Here is an 11794-nt window from a genome sequence, read left to right as displayed (position 1 = left end):
CCAACCTAAAGGAGACCTCTCCTTTATAAGGAGAGATCAACCAAGTGATCAAACTTACCATCAAAATAGTGTAACAGCCTGATATTATACCCTCTTGAGTAATTCAGTATGAAGTGCAAAGCATCTTTCCTAAAATGCTTGATCTGAATCTCATTTAATGCCTACTTTATAGGAGGTACAGCAGATAGAGGAACAAGTTAAACTACACCATGAGGAAACAACTGGGCAAATGCAGGAAGTGGTAAGATACTCTATAGCTGGTCTGGTTCAAGACATCAGTACAAAGGAAGGTGAGGGGACTGTTCAAGATGAGACTGAAGAGCTACAAGCAAATGCCATGCATGAACTTAACTGGGTAGGAGTGCAAAAATAAAGAAAAGCCCATGTGGACTCAATGAAAGACTGAATTTAGATGAAATCAGAGGATAATTAGCTTCTTGGATGTGCCAATGGTTTCATCGTTCAGGATGAACTTTTAGCCCACTATGCCTATTTTAAATATTTTGGAAATTATTTTTATAATTTTCTATTTTATAACTACAGTAACAAAGAGCCCAAACTCTCAGTGGCCTAAAACAAAGATTTCTACCCCCTGTTGTGTAGCAGAGTAATTGTGCATTTCCTTTAAGAACAAGAGAGATGTTTACTGATTGGGGTAGGTGGTTTAGAGTGTGATACTCCTATCATTCTGCAACAGAAGCTCCAAAATATTGTTAAATGCAAACGCTTCTGAAATTTGCTTTCAGTTACACATTCCACTACTTTACAAAAGTTGCTGTGCAAAGGGATATTTTACTTGCTTAGAAATAACTAAGGCAACACTAATAGAGTTCATAAAAATGGCAGAAATTAGTGTTTTATTTTCTTAGAAGACAAGTACCATAGTATATATCCTGTTCTTCAGATATTCAATGATTTTAGATTACAGTTGATCTTTTTCTAGAGACAGATTTCTAAAGCGTACAGATATGTATTTTTAAAAATAGGTTCTACATTTTAACTTAACCAAAACATGTTAATACCATTTGGATTCCTGCATGGAAAAGCCAACAAAATAGCTAAAACTTGGCCAAAGAAAATGGATCGATATCACTGATAAAAGTCTGCAACTGCTCTCAATAGTTTTGTAAATGAACAGAATTTCATACACCTTAGAATGCCAACTGAAAATTTTTCAGTACTCTCAAGCTGACCTGAAGAAAAAAAAAAAAAAGAGGTCCGAAAAGGCTATTCGAATGGCCAAAATGCAGAACACTGGCAACACTGAACGCTGGTGAGGATGTGGAGCAACAGGAACTCTCATTCACTGCTGGTGGGAAATGGTGCAGCCACTTTGGAAGACAGTTTGGCAGTTTCTTACAAAATTAAACATGTTCTTACTATATACAACCCAGTAATTCACTCCTTGGTATCTACTCAAAGGAGTTGAAAACTTCCATCCACACAAAAACCTGCACACAGGTGTTTAAAGCCAACTTTATTCACAATTGCTGTAACTTGGAAGCAAGCCAGGTGTCTTCAATAGGTGAATGAATAAACTGTGGTACATCCAGACAATGGAATATTATTCAATGTTAAAAAAGAAATGAGCCATCAAGACATGAAAACACATAGAAGACCCTGAAATGCATTTATTAAGTGAAAGACGTCAATCTGAAAGGCCACACACTATATGATCCCTACTATGTGACACTCTAGAAATGGTAAAACTATGGAGACAACAGAAAGATCAGTGGTTGCCAGGGGTTGGGGGATAGGGAGGGATTAATAGGCAGAGCATAGCGGATTTTTTGCGCCATGAAAAATACCCTATATGGTCATTATTCATTTGTCCAAAACCCACAGAATATATACCACCAAGAATGAACCCTAAGGTAAACTATGGACTTGGGGTGATTATGATGTGTCAATGCAGGTTCATCAATTGTAACAAATGTACTACTCTGGTGGAGTATGTAAGAAATTTCTGGACCTTTCTCTCAATTTTGCTGTGAACCTAAAACTTCTCTTAAAAAAATAGTCTTTAAAAAAAGGGGGGGGCCTCCTGATACTACCCCCCTGCCCTGCTACTCTACCAAATAAAGAGAACTTAAAAAAAAAAAAAAAAGGACTTCCCTCCATCTTTATTTAGTCAAGATTCCCTGAGCTACTTCTGGCCTAGCTAACCTTTCCAAACACTCCCATATAAACTCTTTCCTGCAAGTCATTTTCATCATCCTGTTTATCTCCAGATCTGCCTTTGGTGAGACATTTTACCCTGAATGTATATACTCACTGGACACTGTCTTCCACCAAAATTAGTGACATTATCAACTATATTTGCTGAACCTTTTAGCCCACTATGCCTATTTTAAATATTTTGGAAATTATTTTTATATACAAGTTATTATTTATCAACATCAACCTTTTGGAAAATGACTTGCTCAAACCTTACAGTGTTATGATTAGTATAATGTGCAGGTCCATTTGCCTAAGTGAGGAAAGAAAAAAACCAATCACAACTGATCCCATTTGTGTTTTTCCAAAAGAAAAACATCCAAAGTAAAATATGAACATTTAATTTCCTTTAAATAATATGTAATAATTTACATGCTATACATTCCCAAACACACTGAGATTTTGTAAGACATATACACAATCTGCTTTTTGCCAACATATACCCTATAGGTCACTTAAGATGTTGACTGATTTCTCAGTCCATGTGTGAGCACATAAACACATATATATATGCCTGAAGTTGAAGATAATAATAAACCAAAAAAACACTTGAATATAAGAAGTCTGCCATGGAAGATTCCAAAACCATAATCAGTAACTGGAACCAAGGAACAAGGCACAAAAGTTTCCCTTTGTGGTCACAAAGATTAAGTTTTCTGTCCCAGTGCTTAAGTATGGAAATAGGCTTGGCTAAATCACAAACTATATTTTATAGTACATTTCTGTTACTGTTTAAAAAGGAGTATTTTTCTTATTACATAATGCATTACACAAAAGCATTGGAAAAATAAACAGGATTAGATAAGTTCTCATACAATAAAGCTTTTTTTCCATTTGAAAAAGATATTTATGCCTAAAACTAATATAATAGATATAAGTACAGTAAAGAGAAGCATTAGGGATCCTATCCAGGTTTCCTATTACCCCTGAATCATATCTCTTGTCAGTCATGTTACTTAAACCTTCCATTTTAAAGCCAGCTGGGTGATACTGTCAATTGCATGTGAATTGTTGTTTTTTTTTTTTTTGTCATGTAAAGATAACGTTACTAGCACACAGAACAGATAATATAACATGGCAAAATGAAACTTTTCCTAGCATTTAAGTTGTTCCTGCTAAACATTAACTTTGTACTAGGCTATCCTTAATTTTCCTTTTTTATTCCTATGTTAATGGAGAAGAAAAAATGTTCCACATAGAAATGGCTGCTTTAAAATTCATGCAACCAAGCAAAATCTAAACTATCTGTACTTCCTTTTTTTAACCCCAAAATTTGGGGGAAACTGAAAGCCTGTTCTAGGAAGAGCAACTCATTGAGAGTTGAGAGAGAGAACAGTATGTGTGTGTATGTGTGTGTACACATACACATTCTTCATTGTTTCTAGGAACAGTTTTAGAGCCTTAGCTTTTTAAAGTTACAGTTATCCAAGGAATAAAGCCAAGCACAAAGTAAGAATCAAAAGAATGCAGTAATCCATACAAAGAAGACAGTCAAATAAGTTTACACATATTCAAGAAGTCAATAATCTAAGTTGTAAATAATGTCATCAAATGTAGCACTGTACAAACTGTAATCAGAATAAAACCTGCAGTTTCATTAATTTTGAATATGGATGTGGGAGCAGCTGACCATGAACTTAACGCTGTACGTGCACATCTGTTTATACAGGACTGTTGTAGCATGCAGCCCCCGCAGGGATGATGGTGCAATTCTTTACAAATAAAAACAAGGCTGACCCAAGGAAAAAAAAACAAAAAAACCAAAAACCTGCTCTTGGCTATAAAACTTAAGAGTAAGTTGAAATTTTAAGGCTTTCTTAGAATATTTTTCATGGCACTTCAACATTAAACATCACTAATAGGCAAAATATGTAAATATCCATAGTTACAGAGTTATATAATCAAAAGTACATGCCATGTCAATTATTAAGTAAGGGAAAACTTTCTCTAGTTTTGTTTCCTGGCATTTAAATTATAGTTAAGGAAGGTTATTCAGAATTGTTTGGCTGTAATTAACATATAAATCATACAGAAATGTCAATTCACTAGTATACAGTACAAACTGTGTTTTGAATAAATCTGCCAACACCACTCGTTTCTTAAAGAACTTAAAGTCATTCCCTGCTGGAAATGCAATTAAACGGACTTACTTCTCTCACAAGAGCAGTTATTATCCTTTCTTCAACTATTAAACTCTAAGATCATTATTTGACAAATTCCTTTTGGTCATGCGCACATCATTCTCACAAGAATCCAATTCTTGCACTACAGTCAGTCCAGAAAATACTCTACGGATCTAACAGGTCATTCTGGCCACACCATACTCTAAGCTGACCACACCAGGTTCCGACTTGGAGAACTCTTCAGCGTATTCACTGTAACGATTATCTGCTGGGTTGCTGCCCTCTATAGTTCGAAGAGCATGATTCACAGGCAACAGAGTTTGCTCCTTAAAACACAAGGAAGTTTTGAGGGTAGGTGATTCAGGATGAACTGAATGTAACAATTCCTTGGTGAGAATTTCATCTGTTTGCTTATTTTTACGTTGCTTAATTTTCTAGAACAAATCCAAATTTGAAAAAAATTACTAATTACACACACTACATGTTCAATACAGGTTAGATGAAAGAAGAAACCATGCTTTTGTAAAATGTTCTCTTTATGAACAATATACAAAGTTAGATCTCAAAAAATTAATAAAATCTAGTGGAGAGTAAGACATGGTTGAGAATCCTAATTGTTTATAACTTTTACAGTGGAAAATGGTTATTATGCATGACTGTAAAAGATCAAGCCTTCATATTTGAAAAGGGCATAGATTACTTAGGAAGTATAAAAGGTAAACATTTTATAATAAAATAAATGTGTATGAGACTTCACCCTGAATCATAACTATATAATATAACAAACACACACTTATTTACCTAAAGAAATTTCTTATATGGTTTCCCTACAATGATTTGTTAGGTGAACATAACCAGCTTTAGAACACAACAGAATTTTTTTATATTTTTAATTTTTTTTTTTTTTAGATTTATTTATATATCTTTGAGAGAGAGAGAGCAGGAGAACAGTAGAGGAGCAGAGGGAGAGGGAAAGAGAGAATCTCAAGCAGACTCCCAGCTTTGGCTTGATCTCACAACCCTGAGATCATTACCTGAACTGAAACCAAGAGTTGGACGCTCAACCGAGCCACGCCCAGGCGTCCCAACAGAATTTTTTTTCCAAACAGAACATAAGATTTTAAAAGTATTCTGTGACACAGTGTCATGCTCTCTAATCCCTGGACTGATCTCTGGCCACTCTGCTGATATTTACCTATGTCTTGGATTTGCCTCTCTCTTTACACATCCTCCTATTGTTTCCTCAAGCAGCCATTAATTACCTCCGTATCTGAGAGATGACTAAGGAACAGTCCTGCTTGAGAAGCAGACACGACAGTCTGAGTTATACCAACTGTCTAGGATTTTTTTTTTTTTTAAAGATTTTATTTATTTATTTGAGAGAGAGAATGAGAGAGAGCACATGAGAGGGGGGAGGGTCAGAGGGAGAAGCAGACTCCCTGCCGAGCAGGGAGCCCGATGCGGGACTCGATCCAGGGACTCCAGGATCATGACCTGAGCCGAAGGCAGTCGTTTAACCAACTGAGCCACCCAGGCGCCCCTGTCTAGGATTTTTAAAGTATGGACTCACCGATCCTTTTTGCTTATATGTGATGACAGAGAAAAGATTACAAGAAAGTCTTACGGTGGAGAGAGACTTTTTTTTTTTTTTAATTTTTTTATTGTTATGTTAATCCCCATACATTACATCATTAGTTTTTGATGTAGTGTTCCATGATTCATTGTTTGTGCATAACACCCAGTGCTCCATGCAGAACGTGCCCTCTTTAATACCCATCACCAGGCTAACCCATCCTCCCACCCCTCTCCCCTCTAGAACCCTCAGTTTGTTTTTCAGAGTCCATCGTCTCTCATGGTTTGTCTCCCCCTCCGATTTCCCCCCCTTCATTATTCCCCTCCTGCTATCTTCTTTTTTTTTTTCCCTTAACATATATTGCATTGTTTCATAGGTACAGATCAGACACTGGGGAGGGTATGTGCTCTGGTAAGCGCTGGAGAGAGACTTCTTAAACAAGATAAAAAAGAAGGCATAAAACATAAAGAGTGATCAATTTGACTGCATTAAAATTCAAAACATCTATACAAAACATACCATAAATAAAATGGAAAAGACGAGAACAGACTGAACAAAGCCACTTGTGATAGACAGATAGATAGATAGATAGATAGATAGATAGATATCTATCTAACAAAGAATTAATGTCAGGTGTATAAAGAATTCTTTTTTTTATTTTTTTAAAGATTTTTATTTATTTATTTGACAGAGAGAGACAGCGAGAGAGAGAACACAAGCGGGGGGGGATGGGAGAGGGAGAAGCAGGTTTCCTGCAGAGCAGGGAGCCCGATGCGGGGCTCGATCCTAGGACCCTGGGACCATGACCTGAGCCGAAGGCAGACGCTTAACGACTGAGCCACCCAGGCACCCCTGATGTCAGGTGTATAAAGAATTCTTACAGATCAATAAGGAAAAGGCAAATATACCAACAGAAAAATGAGTGGAGGTTTGAATAGGCCATTCAGAGAACAGGAAAAACGAAATGGCCAGCAAATATATGCAAAGTCATTCAACTTCCTTTGTTATCATGGAAATCCAAAACTGAGAACAAGTTAAATGTTCTGCAGTAGCTGAATGGATAGACTGTGATATATGCATATAAGAGAATGTTATACAGTAGTTATTAATAAAACACAAGAATTAAAGCTACATGTATCAACATGGATAAATTTCAAAACAATGTTGAGTAAAATGAAGCATGACAGTATAACAACCTTTAAAATACGCAGTTCCTTAAGCTGGGTGAAGGGTACATGTGCCTTCATGTTTCTGTTGCTCTTTTATGCCTTATAAAAATATATTCTTTTGTATTTCTTCAATATAAAATAAAAATATTTCAAATCACACAAAACAGTATTATAAATAGTGGATAAAAACACATATAGTAGAAGTATAAAAATATGCACAGGAACAATTAACACCAAATTCAGCCCAAAGCAGTTGGGGAGGGCTAAGAAGGAGTATATTTCTTCAAATATATCTATCATGTTTCATTTCTTAAAACAAAAACATGAAAGATCTGAAGCGAATATGATAAATGTTAAAATCTCACAAAGCCAGGTGGTGGATTCCCTGATATTTATTATGTTCATAACTCTACTTTTCTATATACAGTTCACCCCTGAACAACACAGGGGTTGGGGGAACCAACCCCCCCATGCAATCAAAAATCCATATATAACTTTTGACTCCCCCAAAATGTAACTACTAATAGTCTACTCGTGACTGGAAACCTTACCAATAGCATAAAGAGTCAATTGACATATATTTTGTAAGTTGTATGTATTAATATTATATTCTCACAATAAAGTAGGCTAGAGAAAAAAAGTGTTACTAAGAAAATCACAAGAGAAAATACATTTACAGTACTGTACTTTATCAAAAAAAATCCACTTATAAGTGGACCTGTGCAACTCAAACCGATGTTGTTCAAGGGTCAACTGCACTTCAAATACTTCAATGTTAAAATTCAGGGAAAGCAATCAAACTAACATACTGAAAGCAGAGGAGATCTGATTTGGAAGCAGTCGTGTACTTATGAGGTTTCTATATATACTAATTTACAGAGAACATAAGTAAGGAAATACACTAATTTAATATTCCAAATATATCACATTAGACACTTCAGAATACTTACAGATTCTAAGTCTTTAATATCTTTCTCTAACTGTTTATTTTGCTCATTCATATTCATAATTATATTAAACACGGACTGTCTAGGATGCAATGTTCGATCAAATTGGTGGTACATGTTTCTCCAAAACCTTTATGACAAAAACAAAAAACAACAACTCAATAAACTGTGTTTGAGAAAAATCAAGTATAAATACCTCAATGATGCCAACTTACTTAAAATTGAAAGATACTGTATTTGGCTCCAAAACTGCAAATTTCGGAGATTTGGAACTGTAGAGAGGATTTAAGTACTTCTTTTGGTCATCCAGGAGAAATGGCCACAGGGAGTAAGTCTTTTCCTTTAACCTTAATGTAATGAGAAAAACAAAGATCTTTCCCACAGATGCTAATACTCTTTTTATAAATCAGGCAATTGTTTCCCAAGTAGACTTAAGTTTTAATTTTTCCTTCTCTTCGCAACCTAACCTCACCTTGTCTCTGAATTCTGTATTCTCCCTTTTCTCCTTTCACTTATAATCATGAAATAAATAAAACCATGTTTCTCTGAACATAACACAGGTCTACCATTTTCTCTCACAACCATACACGTTAAGAGATTCCTTTCAACTCACACAATTTCATAAACATGGTCTCTGTTATACCTATTTCAAATCACCATACACATGTATACAGAGTAAGACACTTGTATCACTCTTTGGCCTCATTCTCTTAGCCCTATATCTGGGCTGTAATAACATGTATTACAAAGCAGGGACAAATTTAAGTGTGAGTGAGTAGCAAAAAAAGGGAGTTAGGAAAAATCAGGACATTATTCAACAGTAAAAAGATGCCAATCATATTGCAACTCTAAGAGTAAGTTAGGTGAAGTAAGTGGATAAAGGGTAGAATGGTTTAGATAGTATATTTACCAAATAAACATAAAATAGTTGGGGGTACAGGGGAAAAATGGAGAGTCTGCTCATTTTTCTATGACCCCTAAGATGACCAATAAGTAAGTTCTTAGAGAAAGACTACTAGGAAATAAGTGCTTTTATTACCATCTTCCTTTGTAAGAGGATGTTTGGCACTGAGAAGAACAGTTTTTCCTAAAAGAGCTCTGTACTCTAAGAGTCACCTGCTCCAAATTATGATACACTACTGTGAATTACTATGGCACAGAGCTAAAGTCTGAATGCTCTTTGATTTGTTCACCTCTGTCATACTCTGATTTCACTTGTAATTCCCTTTACACATCTTTAGAATCTTCCAAGTGCTCTCAGTTCTGCCTTCAATTCTGTTGAGAGTGAGAGTATGTGGCTGTCTTCAAACTACTACCAGATTTAGCTTCTCTAATATGTCACTTGGACATTCAAGAATCTATAACTGCTCTTTATTGACTTGTAAGAAATCTAAACTCAGAAACCCAACCTAAAAAAAATTTATATTTAAGCACTTCTCACAGCCTTACCCCACATTTCCTTTGCATCAAAATTTAACCAGAAACCCCTACTCCCAAAGATTGGTGAGGAAAGAAGAGGTACGAGACCCAACTCAGGGACAGACACACTAGAGCTAACACAGATCTATTTTCCCCAGAGAATATCTGTTTAGAAATGTGAGGAAAACTGTAAGGCCTCATCTTACCTTAAAACCAACAGTTTTTAAAAATATTTAACCAAACTTTAAAGCTTAGTGACCAATACTTTCTAAGAAATGAAATAAGTTAGTATTTTTCTGCTCTAAATATATATTCAGATTAGAAAGGAGTAGAATGGCGGTTTCCAGGGTGTTGGTAAGGTTTCTTGTTCTGGGTGCTGGTTACATAGATGGATGAGTTTCAGATTTACTGAGCTTCACACTTATGCCATATGCACTTTTCTATATGTATGCTACATTTCAAAACAAATTCTTTAAAATGTGTTTTTACTGTTAACCCGAGGATGTGAGGGATAGAGGGCACTTAGCTTCAGAAATAGAGACAATAAAATCTTTACAACAAAATTCAATTCTATTACATACTGTCAAGATATTTTATTATGTTCCACTATGATTTATGTTAGACCTCAACCAAGTAGGAAAAAAAAGAGCCCATTTTATGCAAACTGTCTTACTTGAGCTCTTCTCTTTCCTTCTGACAATTTCCAAGGAAGTTTCCAAATTGGCATGAGTGAATATGTTCATGGATCTGAAGAAGAAATGCTTCATTGAATTCAAAGTCTTGTGGGAACTGTTCGGTCAAATGCCACACACACTCCAAGAACTGAGTAAACACCGGTGAGACTTCCTTTGGGTCACCATCCAAATGGCCACACCTACCCCCCAGAAAGTACAAGCTTTTAAAAATGCCTCTGAAAGAAGTTAATTATTCACATATTATCAAATTTAAACACACACACATGAACATAAAACACTATTCTACTGTCATAAAAAAAAGCATAATTTTATTAAAAACAATTTAAATCTGTTTTTCAACCACAACTTTAAAGGATCTTTACCTCCTAAGTACCACAGTCCAGACAAAAAGGAAGGCAATAAACTGCCATGAAAATTTAACTAAGGTATGAGAATTGAAAGAAATGACAGAAAAAAATTATATCAGTTTTCATACAAAAAACCTGATAGCACTCTCACCTACCACTGGATATGTGAGTTCATGAAGAACAGAAATATTCTGGTACTCTAAAATGGTTTTACTAATTTTACAAAATATATAAATGTACAACTATGACTCACCTCTCTGAAAACTTATGTCCAAAAGAGATCCAATCCTTTTCTATTAAAACCTTAATGAGAAAAAGCAAAACCCATTTTACAATTACTTTCAATTTCTTTTGTTTAAAATGGATTAAATCCTATTATCTTAACAGCATTTACCCTTTTAACTTATGGTTGCAAACAAAACAAACTTCTGTTTAATTATAGGCAAAAGACAGCAAGCACCTGGATTAGAGGCTGGTTTAACAAAGAGTAAAAATGACACATAAAAGAAATACGGTAGTCCTGTGACTTAAATCATTTAGGTTGTATTTATTACATTTTAAGTGAAAACTACTTGTTATAAAGCGCTAGCACATTTACATTTCTGTATGTCTAATGATGATATCTGCATAGAAAAATGTAAATGTAAATCAAAATGTTAACAGTGTTAACTGTAGGTGGTAGACTGGGGTGTATGCTTTAAACCTTCTGGCTTACTTGTACGTTACTTATATGGTACTTAACAGAAAAAGAATGATAAAGACACCAATAAAAAGTGTATATTCAAAATCAGATGGTGATATCTAACCTCTTGAATGGACTGTCTTTATCTATTTTCTCTGTCACAACTCTACTGAAGTAATAGGCTTCTAATTTTTTTCAGTCTAATTTATACAACCTATCTTCTTAGTATTTAATATATCTCATAATTTCATTATATAAGCACCAAGTACATTCTTTTCAGTGTCAAAACTGCCACCTTGGCAGGGGGGGGAGCTAAGATGGCAGCAGAGGAGGAGGATCCCAGGCTGGTCTTGTCAGTTGAACACAAACAGATAATTATCAAATCATCCTGATTACCCCAGAAATTGGCCTGAAGACTGACAGAACAAACTCCACAACTAAGGGGAAAGAAGAAGCCTCACTGAAGAAGCACCGAGAGGCAACATGTTCCTTACTTTCAGCTGAGCACACTCTGGAACAGGGAGGTTAAATTCCTACTGCGCAAAATGACGAGATGGAGAAACACACCCCAAAAGAAAGGAGGGAGGGAGGGAGGTAGTACTCACTGCCAGGGATTTAAAAA

The 11794-nt window shown here is 35.4% G+C and overlaps 1 protein-coding gene across 1 annotated transcript in view; it reads right to left on the bottom strand.

Moving 5' to 3' along the window:
- Positions 1-2545: 2545 nt before the first annotated feature.
- Positions 2546-11794, bottom strand: part of MTMR6 (myotubularin related protein 6) — a 34285-nt gene continuing 25036 nt past the window's right edge. Inside the window, exons 10-14 of the mRNA XM_032403324.1 lie at positions 10744-10793; positions 10122-10322; positions 8245-8376; positions 8033-8159; positions 2546-4774 (exon numbers count right to left, since the gene is read on the bottom strand). Of these exons, the coding sequence (XP_032259215.1) occupies positions 4514-4774; positions 8033-8159; positions 8245-8376; positions 10122-10322; positions 10744-10793 (771 nt within the window). The 3' untranslated portion in view covers positions 2546-4513. The remainder of the gene's footprint in view (positions 4775-8032; positions 8160-8244; positions 8377-10121; positions 10323-10743; positions 10794-11794) is intronic.

Source organism: Phoca vitulina, unplaced genomic scaffold, assembly GCF_004348235.1.
Source record: "Phoca vitulina isolate PV1807 unplaced genomic scaffold, GSC_HSeal_1.0 scaffold5, whole genome shotgun sequence".
Lineage (NCBI taxonomy): Eukaryota > Metazoa > Chordata > Mammalia > Carnivora > Phocidae > Phoca > Phoca vitulina.
This window is presented reverse-complemented; position numbering and strand designations above follow the sequence as displayed.